This window comes from Camelus bactrianus, chromosome 3, assembly GCF_048773025.1.
Source record: "Camelus bactrianus isolate YW-2024 breed Bactrian camel chromosome 3, ASM4877302v1, whole genome shotgun sequence".
In the NCBI taxonomy this organism is placed as follows: domain Eukaryota; kingdom Metazoa; phylum Chordata; class Mammalia; order Artiodactyla; family Camelidae; genus Camelus; species Camelus bactrianus.
The window spans coordinates 35,644,166-35,668,690 of NC_133541.1; the positions used below are offsets into that span (position 1 = coordinate 35,644,166).

The following is a 24,525-nucleotide window of genomic DNA, read 5'->3' on the forward strand; positions in this document are numbered from 1 at the left end:
GAAAAAAAATTCTGCTGTGGAAGGAAAAGGTTATGGAGCCCAGTAAATTCTGGAGCAAAAAATACCTGCTTATATTTGATGGCCTTCCATAGTTGGATTCCATATCTCCCCTCTGCCTCTCCTATTTATTCTGAACAACCAAGTGCTAAAGAGAGAGAGAGGGAGAGAGAATTCAGAGACAGAGTTGGAAGCTGGAGTCTGTCCAGTAAGACCGGTGCTGCAGAGGAGCTGAAAGTCTCACCACCCCGACCTTCCTGAGTTCCCTTTGCTCCAGTTAGAAGGTGACCCTGGTTTTTGAGAGATTCCATGTATGTTCTCAGGTGCATCACGTCAGCCGGGGTCTCCCCCTCCTCCCTACATTCTACAACTTCTAAAGCAGCTTTTAATGATACTAAAACATGCTGGAGTCAGAAGTATGAAGGCCACTGGCTGCCAAAGAGTAATTTACTCTGCAAACCCAGGATAAGCAGAATGAGAAAAACCATTAATCCTTAAAATCTATTTTTCTTAGTTTGCTCTATATGTGCGTATTTATGATCTGCAACAAACCCATGACTTGAAGATATGTGAGTCATAGGAATGCAAAATGATAATTTACATTTTCATATGCAACATTTTAAGTCTTATTTTTATGTAGTAATTAAGCAATCAAACAAGAAAGATTGTTGCCTTCACGGAAAGTGTAAGGTTTAGCATGTTTTCATTATCGTGATACGCTTATTTTATTAAATTTATTTATTAAGTTTATTTTATTATATCCTTTGAACACAATCTGAAATGACATTTTTTATAAAATAGGTTAAAATGCCCTTAATGTATATTTTTATCTCTTGAAATACAACATAATCAATATTCTAAGCAGGGTTCCAACATTTCTAAACTAAAAAAATAAGAAAAGAAGTGAAAACCCAGTACACTTAGACACGGTCAAGAGATTAGGGGCTATGTAGGGGATGTGTGTGTGTGTACATACATATACAATTTTAAATAAGTGTAATTAAACATTAAAAGCCTTGTGAACTCAGAAAGCAGTTCTGTGGAGTTCCTCGAGGTTACCTTCTTAACTGAAAATCCCATTGTACTATGGTAGTGTGGATATGCCGAATAACTTTTTTTTAGCTGATTGCCCAGGAGATTTTTCTATAATACTAATTTAATGAGCTGGATCATATGAAAATCACCCCAAATAAACAATTCTGTCAACTTTTTTTTTTTTACTTTTATAGATATGCAGTACCGTGTCACACTAGATTCTCTAAGACAGATATCACGGAGTTTTTTCTCTGGAACTCAAGAGAGAAAGATTCAAAGAAACATCACAGTTCGAGAATCAGAATGCACTAAGCATTCCTTCTACATGTTGGCAAGTAAATCATGTATAATAGCTGCCTTATTTCAAATCGAGAATGAGATATAGATGTCTCATTTTCAGGTCAATTTTATTGTTTTATTTCAAAGTGCATATCATGAATTAAACTTTGCTCACTATTATCAGAAAACCACAGGTCTGATTTTCTAATTTGCAATTTCATAAAACTATCTTTCATCTTCCTGTGTGTGTTGTCAGACCTCTATATATTATGGAACAGTAAAAGGCACAGTGCACCAATTGATAGAGACCTTGCATTTTGTTCATATTTTCATTTCTTCCATTCGTTCATTTTTTTCTTTCAACTTGAAAGCATCACTGAACTTTTGTGGGCCTTTTCTGCCAATTATGGATAAGTGGTCAAATGCCCTCAGGGGAGATTTTTGGGCCATTTGCTTTCTGGGGTCTGTTCTCCTCCATTGAACTATGTGTTTCATTCTTTGACTTTAAATTGAAGGAAAAAGATCTGGTATTTTCTATCATCTATAGGCTTTGCATGCCTAAATTTCTATTTTAGTTGATGAAGGATCCTTGGAAAGCAAATTTTTAATCTCTAGAGATGGCTGGTAAGCCAGTTTGAACCACTTTAAAAGTATTTTATTGGGTTACTCTATAGGGGGAGAACATCCCCAATTAAGGGCAGGAGTTTCTTAAACATTTTCTTAAAATGTACATGATACTAAAAAAAAAAAAAAAGAAGAAGAAGAGGAAGAGGAAGAAAGAAAGAAGAAGAAGAAGGAGAAGAAGAAGAAGAAGGAGGAGGAGGAGGAGGAGAAGAAGAGAAGAAGAGAAGAAAGAAGAAAGAAGAAAGAGAAGGAGAAGAAGAAGAGAAAAGCAGAATGGATGTATTGAGAAAACACTGATTTTAGTAACAGGCATTTGCACCTGACCTTGAAATTTTAAAGGAATCAGTCCTGTTTCCCCCAGCCTCTGACTTCTTTCTGTACCTTTATGTATTCATGTTCCATATTTTGAAAATATTGTAGTTCGGGGCAGGAAAGTGATGGAAGTCACGCATGCTGTGTTTATTCATGTGATTTTTCAAGTCAATATTTCCCATGATGTATATCAAATTAAGCTTATTCTGTCACCATTAAATCAATCTATAATTAGAAAAAAATTAAAATGGAGTTCTTTTCCTATTTGCTTCATCAGAAATGAATATCTAGGAGTTAGAATTTGTATAAAATTTGAAAAGGCATGAAACCAGATTTGGCAGTGCCTCCAACCTAAAATCACTGTAGTATGTATTTCTCCAAAAATTAGTATCTAGCTATATCTAGGCACTGGTCTTAAAAAGAGTGAACTAGTTTCAAAATTTCCAAAATTCCAGATTTTAATGAATACTTTAGCATTTGTTCTGGAGTCAGCCAGGATGGAATTTCTTTCCCAGCCTCCCCACATTCCAAATAATTTTGACAAAGTGGTTTAGTCTCTTAGAGGCTCAGTTTTTCTATCTGTAATATAAAGATTGTAATTGTTATGCATCTTGAAGGATTGCTGAAATAATTCTCAGTAATGTGTACAAAGCTCATAATTCTGGACATGCCATAAATTATGGCTGTCACTGATGATAGTATAAACAAGATTGATCGAATTCACATTATTTCCTTATCATTTTACATTAGAAAATTCTTACAACTCCAAAATATATATTATATTAATGAAATGAAACTCAGTTTAAAGAAAGGATGCTCTCTTGAAGTTGAGAGACTTCCAAGAAGTTTTACATAGTGATTTTTAGCTCAAGGTCTCAAGAGAAGCATTATTGTTAGGCAAGCAGCTTGGAGTGGTAATCCTGAATGGCCAAGTTCAATGTATCCATCATTCCAGCAAGCCTGTCTGAGGAGCTGGAGGTGAGTCCTCTGGTCATAGTCGGAAGCCTCTGCTTTTCATCAGTGTCTCTTTTCAAGGCAGAAGGGAAGTCTCTCTCTGGTGAAGCCAAAGCCTGATCAAGTCATATGTCAGATCAGGTGCCCAAGAGAGTCCAATGAGCCTGACCCACAGGGGCAGAACAAGGAAGCTGTAACAAGTTCAGAACATCCAATAAATGTGATACCAATGATATGTTTTATGTTTTAACCTCTAGGACAAGCATGATTTTCGAGACTCTTTGAGAATAACCTTGGATTTTAATCTTACCGATCCAGAAAATGGGCCTGTTCTTGATGATTCTCTACCAAATTCAGTACATGAATATGTAAGTCCAATTTTTTTTAATTCAGAATACCTATTTGTGAGTGTGTTAGGAGAAAACCTGAAAAACATAAATAGATGCACACACACAAGCCTAAATCAATTATATTAATTAAAAAATTAGTCTCTTCTAAACTTTTCCCAATTCTTCTAACTTCCTATTGTTGGAGTGTAAAGGAACTTACAAATGACACCTATTTTTATCTCTCCTGAATTTAGGAACAGTTGAAAGAAAGACAAGCGTTGGCCAATTGGAACTCCCTTTTATGACAAGTCAATGATGGTTGCAGGATATAGTTTAGGTATAATGGGTGTCCTCCAACTGAGCCAGGCTTAGACCACAAGCAACCAAACAGGTCATCAGCAGGGCTCAGCTATCTCAGGCCTTGCCACAGGCCCACCCTGTAAAACTTGCAGAATGGAGAAGTGGATGTATGCTTCCCATGGGCACACCACTGCCCCAAGTGTAGAAGAGACAGAAAGCTGTGAGCTGTGTTCACCTAGTTTCTGTTTCCAAATTCAGAGTCTACTGTCCCAACCCTGAGAAAGAGTCAGTGGTTAGAGGGATGTGGTAGCAAGTGTGGCACCAATAGAGGAAACACTGGGGATGGGGAATTACTTTTCCCCCTGCACCTATCTTCTGCTTTCCCTTCCTCCCTTCCAAATACATCCACTGAGTGTCTTAAAGCAACAGAGCTTACAGTCTAGCCTAGGAAAAAGGTATTAGGTAGTAGTTGAACTGTGTGCTCTGGAGAAGAACTTCAGTGCTCTATAGGAACTTCTGCTAGGCTGAGGTGTCGAGAGGCATTCCCTGAAGTTGTGACATTGAAGTTGAGACTGAAAGCATAGGAAGATGTTGCATCCTATTTAGAGGAGTGGAAGGAGTGATGTTCTGGGCAGAGGGATATGTGCAAAAGTTCTGAAGCATAAAAGGAACTAAACTCAACTCACTAGTGTAGGCTAAAGTTGAAGAGCAAGCATGGAAGGTGATGTGGGATGAGGGGGAGGCACAGGCAGGATTTGTAACACTGCACACATTTTAAGCTTTTTTGAAGGGCAGTGGAATGCTATTGAAGGCTTTAATTGGTTCGGTGATAGCTCTGGATTTCTTTTCTTTTCTTTTCTTTTCTTTTTTTAAGGCTGACTTAAGCTGCAAGGCAGAGAATAATTGGAAGGAATCAAGAGTAGGTATGGGAGACCAGTTAGGAAGCTGTTGCTTTAGTTCAGAGAGGAAATAAGGGAGGCTGGACTAGAGGTGGTGGTGGAAATGGAGAAGCAAGGAGAGATGGGGGAAATATTTAGAAGAGAGGTAGAATGGACTGTCTTGGTGATGGACTGGATAAGCAGGAGGGACTTAAAGCTGTAGAAGAGTTAAGGAAGCTCCCAGGTAGGTGGCTTGATCATTTTCTACCCTGTTGACTGAGCTCCATTACTTTTCTAAGGAGTTGATAAGAGAAAGTCTCATAATCAGAGTTGAGTGTGACCGTGTTCTTTCACAGCTTTGAATCTGAGAGTATTTGACTGGATTTTTTGCAAAACTTTTCTACTCTGGCAGACCAAAGCCAGTGAAAAACATCTGTGAAAACTGTGCATTCCTTAAAGGACTGGAAGAATTTGTATCCAGAAGTGAAAGATTTTTCTTTTCCCTTATAAATTATAGGAACAAATATTAAAAAAAAAAAAAAAAGCACTCCTTATGATTCCTGCAGTGAAATCTGATCTCTTTACAACTCACTTGACTTATTTTGGCAATATGTCATTTCTTTTATGCAAGTTCATAGGTAATTTTCAATAATGCTTAGCTGAATTTTGAAAACTGCTCTTCTGTGACCATTTCAGATTCCCTTTGCCAAAGATTGTGGAAACAAGGAAAAATGTATCTCAGACCTCACCCTGGATGTATCCACCACAGAAAAGGGCCTACTTATTGTCAAGTCCCACAATGATAAGTTCAATGTTAGCCTTACAGTCAAAAATAAAAAGGACAGTGCCTATAACACCAGAACTATAGTGAATTATTCTCCAAATCTAATTTTTTCAGGAATCGAGGTAAACTTTTAGTTTTATATTTATTTATTCTTGTAATAATCACTCTTTGAACCTACTTTTCATACTATTGAACTAATTCTTTTTATTACACTGATTTTAGAAGCATAGGAAGTATTTTATGCAAAATTAGTACTCACTATGGTGAAAGTGCCAAGCTTTTTTTCTAAGCTTTCATTCTGATATATTTCTTTAGAGGTGTATGACTCTTCTTGGATTCAGGAGGAAAAAAGGATCGCTGATGTCCCAAAACTGTGTGCTTCACAGAGGCCTTACACCACTGAAACTGAGACTGAGTCAAGAAAAACATAAACATAACACTCAAAGTCAAACGAGTTTAACAGAGGTGCAAAGAGAGCGTAATACATGTGCTGGACGACAAAATATTTACATGCAGAAAAATCAAGATACTATTTCCCACTTTCTATGCAAAATCCTTACAATGGCAAGAGAGTTGTAATAAATAGCTATGTCTCATTGTCATGACTGACTTTTTTTTTATTTTGGCAATAACATAGGTGCATCAAGACGCTATTCAGGATTAATTAGTACTTCCAAATTTGAACTTTGCTTTTAATTCTGACCTCTGAGTAAATTCCCCTGAATTAAAATGCTGTACATATTTATATGAATTAGTAATATATGTAATTCATACTAAAAGCAAATATACTTACATATTTACTATTAAAACTTTAATTGTCTAGTTCTGTAAATTCGGATTTTCACTGATATTTCTCTCCCATTTATTGGGATATCACTTAGGGACATGATACTAAAATAGGCTATATTACTACCATATATTTTAGATTCAGTAAAGAATGTTAATTAAAAATTCAAATATGCAAAGTGATACTGGGAAAATATTACCACTGAATTTTCCTCAGGAAAGTGTACTATATTTAAAAAAAATTTTTTTTGTCTGTATCTTCTTCAGCTGACTTCCTGGCCTTGGCAGAGAGGCAGAGCTGTAAAATCAACAAAGCCCCTCTTCTACTTTTGTTACCAATAACAATAGTATTAATAGTGGCAGTAATCACTCTGTGGGGTCAATGCTGTTAATACTCCCATTTTTCAGTGGAAGATCTAGACGGGTTGGTGTGACTCTCCCAAGTAAAGTGAGAAAAAAATCTTAGTAAGGCAGAATCTAAGGCGTGGCTGGGAAAACTCTAGAAAATCAAGCTCAAGTATTTCACCTGCGCATCTGCTCTAACTCTGTTTACATTCCCTTCCCAGGCTATCCAAAAAGACAGTTGTGAATCCAATCATAATGTCACATGTAAAGTTGGATATCCTTTCCTGAGAAGAGGAGAAATGGTAAGCAGATTATGGAAAATACATGTGGCAATTGGATACAAAAAATAATATGATCAAAGCCAAATATATAAATTTTTCTAATGGTAGTCGAGGATGATGGAGATGAAGAAGATTGAATTCAAAATTTTGAGATCTTGGAATCAAAAGGCAATTATTGCATAAGTCAAATTCAATCACTAAGACAAAATTAAGAATTTATTCTAGATAACTTATCTGACAAAAGGGAAATGGGAAATTCTGGTATTGGAGTCTCCTGTGGAGTAGGCTTTTCTGGCCTGTAGGAAAAAGAATCTTTCGGACTGGTTGGTTTAGAATTTTTTATGGAAACTCTACTTTCATTTCTCTTTTTTAAAATTATGACCTCATTGAGATATAATTCACATACCATACAATTCACTCAGTTAAAGTGTACCATTCAATGGGTTTTAGTATATTTACCATATTGTAAATTGTGCAACCATGACCACAGTTGATCTTAGAACATTTTCACATCCCCAGAAGAAACCCTGTACACATCACCAGTTACTGTTCTTTTTTCCTCAGTAGCACCACTCCCCTTTACCCTAGGCAACCACTAACCTACTTTCTTTCTCTGAGGATTTGCCTATTCTGGCATTGCATACAAATGGAATCATGCAATATGTGATCTTTTGTGACTGGCTTCTTTCACTTAGCATAATGTTTTCAAGGTTCATCCATTTATCAGTCATTCATTTTTTTAAATTTCCAAATAATATTCCATTGTATGGATATAGCATATTTTACTTACTCATTTATCAGTTGATGAGTTATCAGTTGATTTATCATTTTGAGTTATTTCCATTATTTGACTACTATAAATAATACTTCTATGAATATTTGTGTACAGGTTTGATATAGACACGTTTTCCGTTTTCTTGGGTATAAACCTAGAGGTGGAATTGCTAGGTTATCTGGTAACTATGTGTAACATTTTGGGGAACTGCAAAACTGTTTTCCAAAGTGGCTGCACCATTTTACATTCCTACTAACAGTGTATGATGATTCCAATTTCTCTACATTGTTACAACCTGTCTTTTTTTTTAGCCATCCTAGTAGGTGTGAAGTAGTATCTCATTGTGGTTTTGATTTGCAATTGCCTAATGGCTATTGATGTTAAATCTTTTCATGTGCTTATTGGTCATGAGTATTTTTTTTGGAGAAATGTCTGAATACAGACCCTTTACCTACTTTTTAATTGGGATATCTTTTTTTATTATTAAATTGTAAGAGATCTTTATATATTCTACACACGAGTCTATTATCAGAAATATAATTTGCAAATATTTTCTTCTATTCTGTAAGTTGAATTTTCACTTTCTTGATAGTGTTGTTTGTAGCACAAAAGTGTTTATTTTGATGAAGTCCAATTTATTTATTTATTCTTTTGTCATTCATACTTTTGGTATCATGTCTAGAAAGATTTTGCCTAACCCAAGGTCATGAAGATTTTCTCTTATATTTTCTTCCAAGAAGTTTATGGTTTTAGCTCTTGTATTTAGATCTGTGATCCATTTTGATGAACTTATTTATATGGTGTAAGTAAAGAGTCTAACTTCATTCTTTAATTGTGGATATACAGTTGTCCCATATCATTTATTAAAAAAACTATTCATTCCCCAATTGAATTTTGGCACTCTTATTGAAAAATCAGTTGACCATAAACATATGGGTTTATCTCTCAAATCTTAATTGTATTTCATTGAGCTATATGTCTATCTTTATGACCATACCACACTGTTTTGATTACCATAGCTTTGTTGTAAGTTTTGAAATCAGGAAATGTAAGTTTTTAAACTATATTTTCTTTTTAAAAATTGTTTGGCTATCCAGGCCCCTTGTATTTCCATTTGTATTTTAGAATCAGCTTGTCATTATGTGGGAAAAAAAAAAAAAAGGCCAGCTGGGAGTTTGATGGGGATTACATTAAATCTGTAGACCTATTTGGGAAGGGTTACCATCTAAAAATATTGCGTCTTCTGACCCATGACCATGGGATGTATTTCCATTTATTTAGATCTTCAATTACCTTCAAAAATATTTTGTAGTTGTTTCAACTTCCTTATATTATCATATTTTATAATATAAGACTTCAAAATAGATCCCTGACATCTTTAACATACATTCTAAAAAGCTGAAAAACACTGGCTTGGACATCTGGAAATGGCAGATGCCTAGCTATGTGAAATCTTTAATGATAGATTGTCTATAATGAAATCTTTTAGCTCTTCTTTTTGCAAATGAGAGTTCAAAAAAGCCTTTCCCTTTAACACATGTGGCATGGTTACTAGTGACTTAGGAACCTAACTATGAATCACAGTAATTATTGTTAAAGTCAGTAAATCTTTTCTATGTTCATTTTAGCGTATGGAACTACCTCAGTGTACTAATTTACTTCTGGAACCCCATCATAAAGTCTGTTTTGTGGCTATCCCAAATGAAATACACTGTGAAAGTGCATTTCTTCCCTATAAATCTATAAAATACACATCACACTTGAAAAAAATACATTCATAATTCCTCTAATTTGATGTGGAAGTAAGGAATGTCAGCTCATGTCACCTCCTTCCTCTGACCACTTCAATTAACCATGGCATTATCTGCATTTCCTAAAGAATAATGATATACCCCATGTTATATCCCAATCGTTGGAGGCATTAATTGAAATCTTAGTAATTTCTTAACTATTTCTTCCTTTCTTTAGCTGTTTCTTGATGCTTAAGGTAAAGGCTTAAATCAAAGTGTCTCATCATCAATAGAGAGATGGGAAGATAATGTACAAATAATGTTTACATTGACTTTACATTTAGAGTATATTTCAGTTTCCAGATCTAGATTTGTAGTGTCAGCATTTCAGGATCAGGTCAATATGCAAAGGCAGCTTCTTCAGCCCACTTCTCTGCCATCTCTTCCCTCCATCACAAGACTCATCTGGAATGCCAAGACTAATGTCCAGGACAGTCAGAAGGCTAAGGACAGTCAGGGAAAAAGGAGCTCACTGAGAGATGCCAGCAGTTTGACCCTTTGTATATTATAGTTCAAGCTCCACACCCCTCCAATAAATCTTCTACTGGAATTGTTTTTTGTTTTGTTTTGTTTTTCTTTTACTTTAAATGTTTTATTTGTTTTTGAATATGGAATACATTCATATGGTTCAATAATTTTTAAATATATAAAAACATATACAGTAAAAAAGTGTCCCTTCCATTCTCATCACACTTTTGGTTGAACTCTTTTAACACTTTTATTGTTCCTGTACAGTAAATTACACATATTTCAGATGCACACTTTGATGAATTTTGATAGATGTATACACCAGTGAAACCACTACCACAATCAAGATAGCTAACATTTCCATCACTCCCCAAGAAGGGCAATCTATTAGAATTGTGATTACTGTTTCAAAGCAAAAAGAAAATTGCCAACCTACAGATTCTTAGAACTACTTTTTTTTTAATGTAACTCAAAAAATATGTGGGATAAGAGAATACAAGAGAAAATTCCACACTCCATAATATAGTACAACCACGCAAATCTTAAGCCCCATGAGTTCTAGTCATCCCTTCTATAAATGGTGCCTAAATTGATTAAAAGAGCTTTCAGTATCAAACCTTGTCCTGTTTAGCACTTAATCACAAAGTTAAGTTTTAAGTAGTGTTTATTCACTGTACAGTGGATAATGTACTCTCAATTTTGCTAGCCCAAATTCCGAAACACTCAGTTAGCACAGTATTGGGTTTGTACACATTGTTATGTGGCTGATAACATATTTCTTCAAACAAGCAATCTAGTTTTTGGTCTGCCTGGTGGTATTTATAAAGAATCATGAATTACATAATTCATGTACTCAAGCATAGTTTCTCGAAAGTGGGTTACCTGAATCAGTGTCAGTAATACAAAAACATTTTCCAGTTTTTCTTAGGTATTGATTTTCACTATGCAATTTGTAAACAAAACCCACTGCTTTTTAAATTATGTTTATTATAGTTTACTCGATTCTAAATAGCCAAGCCTTTTATTTGTTTTATACTGTTTTTTTATTCCTTAACAGTCCACACCATTTTTATACTATCAAGTCAATGGAACCAAGTATGTTTTTGCTCTATTTCATAAGGAATATGTATGAATGGTTGCTGGTACTTGAAGTTTCCATTTTAAAGAAGCTTTAATTATGACAATTTCATAATTATATTGTTTATGATTATGGTCTGGTAGACTGGTATTGTAATAAAATATCATTTATATAATTTACTATTTTAATCAAAACAAACATTATACTTTATTTCCTTATCTGTTACTAAACTAAAAACATTTTATTTTATAGGTAACGTTCAAAATATTATTTCAGTTTAACACGTCTTATCTCATGGAAAATGTGATCATTCATTCAAGTGCAACAAGGTTGGTTTATATGCCTGCATAAGTATATGTGTATATGATTTCTTTCATGTATTTAGAATATTTTGTTTTATAGACTCACTGGAACTTCTTACAGATTTTATGAGATGAATAGAAGTAGAAGGCAGTGAACCCCTTTGCTTCACAAAAACGTCCTTGTGAATAATTAACAAAATTTTTAAAATGTATTTAACAGAAATGATACACCAAACTGGATTAAACCATTGGTTCTATGAGCTATAAAACATATTATAATCACATATCATTTATATCTGCCAGATTGCATTTAAATTCATTTAAAATTTTATAGGCTTTGCTAATTTAAGAACTTTTACTGGCTGACCATCAAGGTCAACTGAATCATTAGAGGGACTTAAAGCTTTATGATACCCTTTTGTAGTTTAATCAATTTTATTCAAATCAGTCACAGCTTCTGAAAGATGGCATAGAATACACAAATGAAAAATAGCAAAAGTCTAATAAGGAAATTGGAATAGCGCTTTCTTCTAAGTGTAACTTTCTTCTAAGTGTAACCATCCACTGAACCATAAGGTAAGAACTTGAGATAAAGTTTTATCATCTGTTACTTTATTCCCCAGTAAAAAACAAACAAACAAAAAAAAAACGGTGCCTCATATCAAATAATTAATAAATAAATGTAAAGTGTTTAATAATTACTCATATCTAATAATTACTAAATAAATGTAAAGTGAGTGAATAAATGAGAAAATTAATTGATGGATGAGTTAATTCTGTATGCTTAATTCAGTTCAATTCAACAAATATTTACTTAACATCTGCTATGGACAAGATATTGAATTTGTCACTTAGGGAATATAAAATTAATAAAATTAATAAGGGCACAAACCTCATCATGGAGTGAAAATCACAGTAGGGAACTGAGACTAGTATTTATTGTAATACAGGATAGGGCAAGGAACAGTCACTAGAGAAATATAAGCCATGTATCAGAGACTTAATGGGTGAAGTTATATCTACTTGGCAATGAGAACCCAAATGGAGAAGGACCTTAAAGAATGGGTAGCAATTCAGAAAGGTTGGTAGAACATTTCAGGCAAAACATACAGCTTGTGCCAAAACTCAAAGGTAAATCTACTTGGGGGAAAATTGGGTAATCCATTTAGTGCAAATATAGAGAATTCATAAAGGAGTAATGGAAGATAAACAGGGAATGCACATCTTACCTGGTTATGGGGACTATTGAATTTCAAAATGAGGTATCTTTTATTAATTGAACAGGCCCTGAGGAGACAGGAAAGGCTTTGAGAGGTGCAGTCATATGTACAGAGCTGTTTCTTAGGAAGATTAAGTTGGCTGCAGTGTGGAATGGGTAGGAGGGACAGGGACCATTAGCAGCAAAAGCCCAGCCACACATGTATTTATAACCCATGTCACGGGGCTGCCTTCACTGCCCCACCCCAAGCCACTTAATACACTTGGGAATAAGCAGACCCATTAAAAGGTACTCTTTGCCCATTCTCTGAGACAAAATGCTAAGTCCTCGGTCACCTGGTGGAGGGGTATGTATAATAATAATAATGAAAGCTAATGCTTATTATTTCTACAGTGTCTTAGGTACAATGTTAAGTGTTTTGTATTTTTACTCATTTATCATCATTAATAATTTAATGATAAAATCTCCATTTTGTAGATGAAGAAACCAAAGCACAGAGAGATTAAATAACTTTCCCAAAGTGGGTCAATGTCCAAGAGCAATTTCATGCGCTCTGGCCGCAGAGCCAGGGTGGTGACTGTCACATCACTTGTACGTGCTTTGTTTTGAACTCAGGAGAGTATGAGATACATGTATGTGTATACGTGCATATACACATATATGCATATATTTACATAGTATGTCATTGAAATGTTGACTAAGCTCAGGGGAATAAATAAGTGCTTAACAAATAGCATAAGCGTCAAGCACCAGGCATGGAAGGACTATTAAGTGAGAAGACAGAGATTGTAGAGTTACTCTCAGCTGTGTGATCCTAGTTTTGTCTCTTTACAAGGACCTCAGCTGTGGTGGAGGGTGTAGCTCAAGTGGTAGAGTATATACTTAGCACGCATGAGGTCCTGGGTTCGATCCCTAGTCCCTCTTCCAAAATTAAAAAGAGAAATCTAGTTACCTCCCCCTGCCAAAAATTAATTAGCTTTTTTTAATTAAAAAAAAAAAAAGGACCTCATCTGTGATAAATAAGAATCTCTGTGTGATTTGTAATACAAATTCATGCTAAGTCATGCTCGGACCTGCTAAATCCTATGTTTTCTAGGAGAGAAGCCCAATAGTCTGTGTTTCTAACAATCGACCCAAGGATACTTACCATTATTCACGCAGAGGTTTGACCTCATACCAGATTGTGTGGTTTCCAACCCTGGCTGCATTTCACAATCGCCTCAGGAAGAATACCCATCTCTAGTCTCACTCTCCACCCTGAATTTTTTTAAACAAATCAAGAACTCCATCCTTTTTTGTGCCTTTATTTAATTGCCAAAATAAGCTTCTCATTCAATTGCTTAGAAAGGTCTCTCAGTAGTCAATGGTTTAATGATTGGTCTGAACATGCTGTGTATTTTCTAGTGACAGTGAGGAGCCGCCTGAATCCCTTTTTGACAATGAAGTAAACGTTTCTATCCCTGTAAAATATGAAGCTGGACTCCAGTTTTACAGGTAGGAGAAAAGTGCACTTTCATGTTGATGCTTTTCTGTAACCCAGGGGTTCTCAGATTGTGGTCCCTGGCCAAGGGCATCAGGATCGCCTGGGAACTTGTTAGACAGACAAATTCTCTGGCCCCAGCCCAGGCATACAGAATCAGAAATTCTGGGGCTGGGGCTGAAATCTGTGTTAAACCTTGTAGGTAACTGTCATGCAGTCTAATGTTTGAGAACCAGCATCCTAAATAATGTAGACTGTGACATGCCAATGATACCAGATTGTATTCGCAGTCCGGTTATAACTCCTGAATGCAAGCTGAAGACCCAGACATCCATCACAAAAGGCAGTGTTCTTAGAGGTCACCCGAGTATTCCCTGGCTCTCATTTGCATCCTGCTGGGATCTCATTAGCCTGCCCATTCTGGTCATACGAGATTAAATCATTGTTTATTGACAAGAACTATTTATTTCTTTCACTGCTCGTAAATCATCCTTTTTCCTAAGAACTTCTGATCTATCCGAACACCAATCATGTTAGCAAACTTGCATAAGCAGGACTCTAGGCTTTTGCTAATAAGGTTGTGCAATGTACAAAAACTACAAGAATTTGTGGCAAGTTTAGTCTAAAAGTCTTGACGTTTTATTAATTTATTTTCTCTGGCACTTCCCTTTTACCAACAACAGACTGAAAAAAATGAGAGAACTATTGGGTATACATGTAAATTTTGCTTGTCTTTCTTAGCCTTTAATTCTACTGGCTGTTTTCTATCTTGCTGCTTCCTCTTCTCTTGGTACAGTGACTTTTCCCAAGAAGTTTTCATTTATTTTAAATCAAATTTTGGCAAACACAGAAATACTTTTTATTTGTCTTCTTGTAACCTAAGTGCTGCTTTTAAATATGTTAATATTACATTTCATTCTACCAAGTTCATCCAAAGAACATGGAGAAGTTTATGGGAAAGATTGAACTTTTAAGTTTAGCAGTAAATATAAGACTTAAAATTGTGAAAAGGCAACAGATTTTTTAAATCTATTTAAAATTCAGCACAATTGAAAATACCAAATGTTAACAATGTTAGCAAATTTATGGAAACTTTTAACTTGGTAATGATGAAACTTTTACATTAAAAACTATGCATATTTTAGCTTTTTAAAGCTAAATAAGCATCAGTGGCTACTGAATTAAATTATAGTCTTTCTCATCCTCTTAAAGGTTTAACTTTAGGTTTCAGGGTAAAAGAATTTGCCTTTGATTTGAAACCTCTATAAGTATTTGTTGTGTGGAATTACCTGATATGAAGAAAGAAAAAGAATGAGGTCAAGTAGAAGTTAAATTTTGTTGCGTTTTACTTTTCTTCTTCCAATTAATTCTTTCAAGCTCTGCAAGTGAATACCATATTTCAATTGCGGCCAATGAGACAGTCCCTGAAGTTATTACTTCTACTGAGGACATTGGAAATGAAATTAATATCTTCTACTTGGTAAGAAATTTCCTCTATGTTAGTGTTGTAAATGAGCTATTTGTAAGTTTATAAGTTATATAAAAGTATTAACAGACACATAGAAACATATTTATTCAATTCCATCATATTTTTCTTTATAATTTTGCTACTTTAAAAGAGTTTTGTTTAAATTGATGATAATTATACTTGGAAGCAAATTTAAAGGCCCAAGTCTCTAATTTCCTTATAGGACACACTTTATTAGAATGACTTCCTGGAAAAAATAAACTAGGGAAGCAAGTAGACACTACCTATAAATCTGGAGACTTTATTTGCATTTATTTTTTTCAGTATGACTGAAAAAGTGCTTTTTAAAATAATCTGACTATTTCAGAAATTGATTATTTCACATTGTCTTGGTAATAATTTTCTTTACTCAAAAATAAATTTGTATCTCATTCTGCTCCTTGCTATCTCTCAAATGTATTATAGCATAACTTAACTGATGTTTCCACTACCACCTCATTAAGTGATGTTTCTATTACATCATTTATTTTTCTTTATGAACCCTTCAAAGCAAACTTTTTCTAACCATTATAGTAAACAATTATGGAATTGAGCAAGGCTGTCATTTTAGGTAATGCCTACTCGCAGACACAGACTCAAGTTAATGTTACTCGAGTAAACGAAAGTCCAATTTAAATTATGGATTTAAATCTGTATTCAAGAGTATGAAATAATGCGACATTATTATAGGTGAAGATGGTCTCAGCCTCTTGAAATTGCCAATGATGAAAAAGGAAATTCTCTTACAAAATGGAAATAAATGTATACTCTCAAGAACATTTCATTATTTTTATTTGTGCCCTTTGCTGAACTGCCTATGACAACTTACGTTAGTATGAATGCCAGTCACTCTACTACTGGGATACATTTTTGAAATTTAGGCTACCAGGTTTTTCTCATCCCATTTGCTTTCCCTTGTGTAGAGAATTCAGCAAATGACAAGGGAAAAATGGGAAGAAAGGAAGGGAGGAAGAGAAGAAGGAAAGAGAGGAGAGGAGGGAGGGACTTTGAATGTGGTAGATCTTCATGAATTGTCACCTTCTAGGGTCCAGACTTGAAACAGGTGCTCTCAAACTATTATAAATAATGCTGATGTAAATAACATTGTTAAGAATATCCCTCAGCATATATCTTTTGTATCTCTGCCTGTTTTGCTAGGGTAAAATCTAAAATTGGAGTAATGGGATTAAAAAAAGAAATTTTTTTTTTCAGGTGGGACCCAATAATTTTACTGCTAGGAATTTACCATAGGAAATTATTGGTGGTACAATAATGCTCAGAGATACTCTTAGCAATGTTGTTTATGGTAATTTAAAAATTAAAACCTGGGCAAAACTTAAAAGCTTAACAACATGAATTTGCTTAAATTATCAGTTATTCAATGGGGAGACAGCTGTTACAGTAGTTCAGAGGGCACATTTTGGAGTTTACAAAACCCTAATTTTGCTATTTACTAGCTCTGAGATCTTGGAAGATTTTATTCTTATTCTAAACTTATTTCCGCATAGATAAAACAGGGATAATAAGAGAATCTACCTCATAGGGCTGTTAACAGGGTTAAAAACAATGCAAGTAACAAAGTTAGCACAGGGCCTAGAACATGGTCAACAATAAATATTGATGTGGTGGTTGTCACTCAGTGGCTAATGAAATTCATATTCTCAAAGAATCCCTAGGTTTATGGAAAGATGCCGTGACGTAATAAACTTTACAAATGGGATGCCAAATTTTGTATTTTATATGATACAAACTTTATGATATGCGTATACAAATATAAAAGGTAATTTGTACACTAAAATTTTACCAATATAGTGGAAATGTGGAAAACTTTCTGTTTTTCAATATTTTTCAATGTTTCTATAAGGAACATTGTTTTCAATCAGAAAAAAATAAGTGTGCATTACAGAATACACAATTTATGACTCAATATCAAGAAACAGGTGGAATTAGGCTGGGAGGCCATGCCAGGCAAGCCCAGGGCACACTACAATAAGCAGGTAAGAAGTGGGGAGCATAGTTAAGAGGCCAGGCACAGCTGGACAGGGATCTCCAGAGTTTAATCCTCAGCAAGCACAGAGAACAGCTCCAGATCTGAGTAGCTCTCAGTCTGGAAGGCTCAGGTAGGTAGGTGAGTTGGATTCCCTGGTATCTGTCTCTGTATATTAAGGAGCACCCCGCTGACTTAAGGATTCAGCCCAGGGAGGCCAGGGGGAAGGCTGAGGGCTGGAGATGATGGTGGGGAGGGAGGGCACATCACCGGGTGGCTCCAGTTCAGTTGCATCTCTTCTAAGCAAGGGAGGGCTTCTGCATAGGGAATCTAGCTTCCTGCTGAATTCCATCCCACCCAGCTTTCCTCCCCTGTGAGCCGCACTCACTATTGGTGGCATGATGTGATGTCAAGTGAGAATTTTAGGTTACTGGATAAAAGCAATGGCAATTGAAATGAGAATCAGTCTGATTCTCACAGGACTGGATTATCAACAGCCAGCGCCACGACCCTAGGTGGGCACAGGATTGTGAAGAGAAGCAGATGAGTGTCTGGTTTGCCTGTACCTTGGTGGCAGAGCTCATCTAACTGGGGTGAGAAATAATTTTGTGGGCTCGGAATTATAGCAAGCTGGGTGAGGCAAAGGAAAATATGCTCACCTGTTCTGAGTGAATTAGGTAAACGGTCTCCCTCATTTCCACCTTCAGGAAGACTGATATGCTGGAACAGACAATGAGCATGGTAAACTGAAAAAAATTAACCCTGATTTTGGGAGGATGAAGGAACAATATATGATTGTAGCTGATGCGTATAATCACTGACCGTTAAACATCTTTATTTTTTGCTTATTTAATTATGCCAATTCCCTGAACAGTGCCGTAAGCCCTCTGCATTTATTTTGGGATGCAAAATATTATACAACTTAATTCATCAGTTAAGAACCAGAATCCAATATAAGGCAGAAAAGATGCTGTTGAAAGAGGAAGAAAGAATTACCTTTCTTTTTTTCCCTTGTAGATTAGAAAGACCGGACACTTTCCAATGCCAGAACTGAAGCTGTCAATTTCATTCCCCAACATGACATCAGATCATTCTCCTGTACTGTACCCAAGTGGATGGTCATCTTCTGACGTGAGTCATGCGTGCTTCGGAATTACGTCGTTGTGTTATCTTCTCCAACTTGTATCTAAAGCCTTTTGTTCTGCGTGCCACTTGTGATCAAGAGCCTTTACCAAAGTAACCTGGAGTGGCATTTAGACAAATGCATTATGACTTTCACTACTACTAACTACTACCGCCTGCCACTGGTTATTTAGTAACTGTATTCATTCTGCATAGCTGCTATGGTAACAAGTTACCCCAGACTGGGTGGCTGAAAACAACAGAAATGTATTCTCTCCCAGTTCTGAAGGCCAAAAGTCTAAAATTAAGGTTGGCTCCCTCTGGAGTCTCCGAGGGACAGTCCGTTCCATGCCTCTCTCCTAACTTCTGGAGGCCGATGTCAGCCCTTGGCGTTCCTTAGCATGTGACAGCATCACTCCTACCACTGCCTCTGTCTTCACAGGGCCATCTTCCCTGTGTTTCGGTGTCTTCTGCTTTTCTGTCTCCTAAAACACACTCATCAGTGGATTTAGAGCCTGACCTAAATTCAGAGTGATCTCATCTGGAAATCCTTCATTTAATTACATCTGCAATGACCCTGTTTTCAAATAAGGTCACAGTCACAGGTTCCAGGTGTTAAAACTTGGGCATATCCTTTGGGGAATCCCTATTCAATCCACTAGAGCAGATTTTAGATTAATAATTGTTGACTTATGCCTAAAAAGTTTGTTACACCTTTAATTTACTTGAAGTGTTCAAACAGCTCTATAAAAAGACTCATTCATTGCTCCTCAGCACATACAGCTGCACCTAAAACTGTACACTACAACTCTCCCCAGGTATTAGCGATGTCACGCCCCCTTGGCACCTACAGCATTGAATGAGTCTATATGGAAGTTTATTGTTACGCTTTTGTCTCAAAGATAGAAAATCACAATAAGTATTGAATTAATCCATGCATGATTTCAGCATTTGACAATCTCTTCTTTTTAGACATTATATTTCAGTTTAAGTATTCTCAGAAATCAAGAAATAGCATCAGTGGAAGTTGGCTTGTAATATTTAAATGTTTCCCTAAAGGCAAGGAAAACATAAACCTCTAGCATTTACCTCTAATCCAAAAAAGCAGATTTGTGGGAACCTAGAAGAATAAAATTGGACTTGTCCTACTACTTATGAACCTCTATTTTTTATTGAAGAGCAGTCAGTTACGATGTGTCCATCTCTGGTGTACAGCATAAGTCCTAGTCATGCATGAACCTCTATTCTTGATACTTTTTATCAAGGATGGAGAGAGCCCTGGGGAAGCAAAAGATTTTTTAGATTAAGTCTAGAAAAACAATCCAAGAACCAGCATCTTATAAACATGGCATTTTAATATCTCTAGGACTGCTTTCTTACATCTTCCTCCCACACAGACTGTGTCTTACCGTGGGACATAGGGACTCCTGGTGAACTGGGTGAATACATAAACACAGACGGAAGTCCCTCTCTGGTTTTTGTTTGTTTCACTAACCATCCTATGAGCCATCATCTTGAATAACAAATGCTAATCCTTTTTTTTTTCCTCAGTAGAGTTAACTTTTTTCTCTCTCTGTTTTGTGGGGATCTACAAACTAATGTTTGATGAAAACAATAAATTAATGAGTGTGTTACATAACAGTAAGTTCTGCGAGCATCCTTTGTTTCCTACAGCAACTTTACTGCGACCTCTTACAATTCAAATGTGGCATGGTAACAGTAATTCTGATCTGGGGTCGTGTGTCTACCATATGCACACTTACGAAGATGGATGTTTCACAGCTGGCACAGTGGCTTTCATTCACAGATTCGTCACATTATCCCACCAAGTCATTTTCCCCTCTGACATCTGGCATTGTCTGATAGAAGAAATATTTTTATTTCTTAGAATGCAAACTGCAAACCCAGTAGCCTCCAGGATCCTTTTGATATCAACTCCGGAAAGAACACGATTATATCCAAACCTGAAGATCTCAAACGAGGCACCATTCTGGTAAATTCAAATTACCAAGACAAGTGTTAATTCTATATCCTGCTTTCCAAGTGAATAAATTCAATATCAATCTAAAAATAACAATCTTATAAAATATTTTACTATACTATCTTTTATCAAATAGCAAGAGTACTAATTTATATCTCTGGACATTTAAACAGGACTGCAGTACATGCAAATTTGCAACCATCACATGTACTCTGATTCCTTCTGATGTAAGCCAGGTGAATGTTTCGCTTATCTTATGGAAACCAACTTTTATAAAAGTAAGTAATTGCATTGTTCTCTGCAATAATTGAACTATATGAATGCATATTTGTTCATCACTTAGTATATGCAAAGCAGAGTGCTTCTGCAGAAAGAACACAGACTGAAAGTCTGAAAACAATGTGGTCCAAGCCCCAGCTCTACTAAACCAGCTATTTGGATCTCATTTTCCTTGTCTGTTAGTTACTAAGTTATCTTCAAGGTCCCTTTTCAAATATATGCTTGTTTTTTGAGTTTCTCTTGTTCTTTTCCTTTACACCTTCAGAGATAAACACCTGTACAATGCCAAAGTTTGCACTTACCTTAGTGCTTCAGTTAAGGGGCAAACAATTTTAGAGAGACAATCCTTGACACCATTAACAAAGAGTAGAGCTAGTATATATTATAGACTCACTGTGTTTGATCAGACTATCTATCTATCTATCTATCTTGAAGGACATTTTTTAACCCCTAATAAAGTCAAGCCCATCTGACAACTAGCTACTTTACAACTTTGTCCATTGTAGTTTGCATTATTTGTTTCTCTATTAGATGTATTTTGTTAATTATATGAAATTTCCACTTTTAGGTTTGAGCATATCAGGTTGTTATTTTTGTAAGTCACGAATTGTTGGATATGGGTGACTTCATGCCTGTGTAAACCTCTGCACCAGAGTGTAACTATTTCCATATCTAGCCACGTGAAAGGGATGGCAGGGTGTGGGGTTTGTTTCTGCTAAGGATAAATCTGAATGGAAATTGCTTTATTCAGAAAAATTCCTCATTCTGTAACAAGGGTCTAAGTGAGAATTTGAATGCAAAGAGGAAGGGTGGGTACACAGTCATCATTTCATACCACCAGTTCTGTTTGGATGTTAAACCACTGTTTCAACCCTTCAGAACAATTTTAGGTTGAAAAATTGCACTACTTAAACATGACTAGCTCTCATTGTGATTAGCTTTATATACTGAAAATGAAACCTGTTTGCTTTTTTCAGGCACATTTTTCCAGCTTAAATCTTACTGTAAGGGCAGAGCTTCAGAGTGAAAATACATCATTAGTTTTAAGTGCTGGTAATCAAAAAAGAGAGGTAAGTGAGACTCCAAACTTTGAAAACATTATACATTTCATTCTGTTTGTGACATAATGTTTTATATTTGCTTATAGTCCCTAAAGCAGTGACTAGCACTGCTCCCAAAAAATGACACTTTTTGCTTCAAATTATACTCGATTAGCTTCAAGTGTGATTTCAGTCTCATTTTTCTTTGTAAGAAACTGGGAAAAACATGGTATTTACAATTAACATGTCATGTTTTACTTTATTGTTCCTAACTATCACAGTAAATTGATGTTTTTACTTTCACCTTGATAACAAATGATGCGTTTGTAATTTTTCATCCTTAAAAACTGACATTATAAAATGCAGTTGAGATCTGAAGAACAGACGTGAAAAATAATTTCTTTATAGAAAGTATCTTTATACTGTACAGGAATACATGTAAACTCTATAAAATTTTCTTCATTTACTCATTGGGAAATTTGAAACAAAAATGAAGTGTTATTCCCTAGTACAGATACATGCTGGAGCCCTTGATAAAAATAAAATGGTTTGAGTTTTTTTCCTCTTGTCCTGTTACAAAATAAAGCCAAAGTATGTGTTATAGATGTGGGCACTTAAGCATTATTTCCCCTTTTACATCAGAGTTTAAATATTTCATGTGGATATTATGAGTCATAAAATTCTATTTTGAAGCTACCTAACATTGAGATGTTTTAAATTTTTATTTCAAATAATTCCAGTGTCAGTGACTGCTGATAAATATTCACCTTTAAAAAGTACAAGCATAGAATGCATAGAATATCTGCATATAATGTTTCCTTACTTTGTAAAGAGCACTTAGCCCAATAAATGAAAAGTTGTTCCACATACAGAAAAGCTAAAATTTCACAGGTAAGCACCAAAAAAATGAGTAAATATTATTGGAAAGTAATATTAAATAATAATATTGTAAAAGAACACATTTGATTCCTAAATATATTTTGTTAAAAATTTATAATTAGCTTTATTTTCCCTAAATACTAGTTTAAAAATTCCCCACAGAGCTGTTTATTCTACATTTTATCCTAAAGAAAAATTAATTTGTTAAAATTATTTAAAATGATCACTTTGTAAGTGTGTGATCTTAGAGAAGTCAGTGATCACATCCAGACTTCGGTTTCTGTACCTTTAAGTTCAGGGAATTGTTTTAGATGTGTTTAAAGTCTGTCTTAAAGAGTGCTTCTGAGGGGGAGTTTGTAGTTCAGTGGTAGAGTGCCTACTTGGTATGCACAAGGTCCTGGGTTCAATCCCCAGCACCTCTATTAAGAAATAATTAAGTAAACAAACCTAATTACCTCCCCCACCCACAAAAAAAGGTCTGATTCTATGTATATCTGTACTCCTACCTGCTCCATGTTCCTGATACATCAGCAGTGACCTACCAAGAGCAATTTGAGAAATTTGGACCAGTATCCACCACATGCAAGTATCTCCCCTGTTAGTTTCCCTTTTTGACCCCTAACCTTCCCCTCTAGGTTAAGGAATTGAGATGTTCCCCATTAAAGGCAAATAGAGGATCTTCAGCTATCCTTGGTCATTGATAGCTACACTGAATTAGTTTTTTTTTTCCTCAGAAACCTCAGAATGGGACATAGGAAAAATACTTTTCATTGGGGTTTGGGTGCCATGTTGAGAAAGCTTGAGTAGCTGGAATGCTAAAAGCTGTCTCTTTCAAAGATTTACTTCAGTTGAGACCTAATTTGTAGATACCAGGAGTATGTCAGGAATAGACAGTGTTGTATAACCAAAAACACATTTGGGGCGATATATGCAAAAATTCATTTATCTGTACACTTGAGATTTGTGCATTTTACTATACGAAAATTGTACCTCAATTTGTTAAAAAAAAAATTAAAGCACATTAGAATTAGAATTGGGAAACCTACTCAGGTTTATGTGTCAACAACTTGTGACAATATTCCAGCTCCAACTTATGCCATTGTGATAACACACTGACGTCTATTAACAAACCTTTAAAACATGCAATACTGTTGGTTCTCCCTGAGTTAAATTCACCTCTGCCCTTGAGCATTCTAATTCATAGACAATTTACTCTTTATGTATGAATTTCTGAAGGATAAGTTTATAAAATTGTTTTGGTAATAATGAATTTGACATGGTTAGAGATTTAAAATAGATGAAGGGCATTTTTAAATGGAAAGTCAATGTTTTCTCTGCATGTAGTAATGAGATTAAGTACACTGTTTGGTAGAAGATTACAGCCTATAAGAACTCGGTGTATTAGGAGTTCTAAGAGGTGTTTATCAATGTTAACAATCTTGTTTAATAATTTTCAGCTCGCTATTCAAATATCCAAAGACGGGCTGCCAGGCAGAGTGCCATTGTGGGTTATTCTCTTGAGTGCTTTTGCTGGATTATTGCTATTAATGCTGCTCATATTAGCACTGTGGAAGGTAAGAATCAAAGTTCCTTTGACTTTTCTATTTCAATTATCAACAGCATATTGGTGAAACAAATTATAATTTATCCATCCTGTGGAATACAGTATCATACAGCAATGAAAAACATTGAAATGATGACCAAGACAAAATTA

At 35.3% G+C, this 24,525-nt stretch overlaps 1 protein-coding gene across 1 annotated transcript in view; it reads left to right on the forward strand.

Moving 5' to 3' along the window:
* Positions 1–24,525, forward strand: part of ITGA1 (integrin subunit alpha 1) — a 149,229-nt gene that overhangs the window by 116,458 nt on the left and 8,246 nt on the right. Inside the window, exons 17-28 of the mRNA XM_010966304.3 lie at positions 1,227–1,363; positions 3,459–3,569; positions 5,405–5,614; positions 6,845–6,925; positions 11,268–11,344; positions 13,941–14,030; positions 15,394–15,496; positions 18,528–18,641; positions 20,521–20,625; positions 20,787–20,891; positions 21,870–21,962; positions 24,269–24,385. Of these exons, the coding sequence (XP_010964606.1) occupies positions 1,227–1,363; positions 3,459–3,569; positions 5,405–5,614; positions 6,845–6,925; positions 11,268–11,344; positions 13,941–14,030; positions 15,394–15,496; positions 18,528–18,641; positions 20,521–20,625; positions 20,787–20,891; positions 21,870–21,962; positions 24,269–24,385 (1,343 nt within the window). The remainder of the gene's footprint in view (positions 1–1,226; positions 1,364–3,458; positions 3,570–5,404; positions 5,615–6,844; positions 6,926–11,267; positions 11,345–13,940; positions 14,031–15,393; positions 15,497–18,527; positions 18,642–20,520; positions 20,626–20,786; positions 20,892–21,869; positions 21,963–24,268; positions 24,386–24,525) is intronic.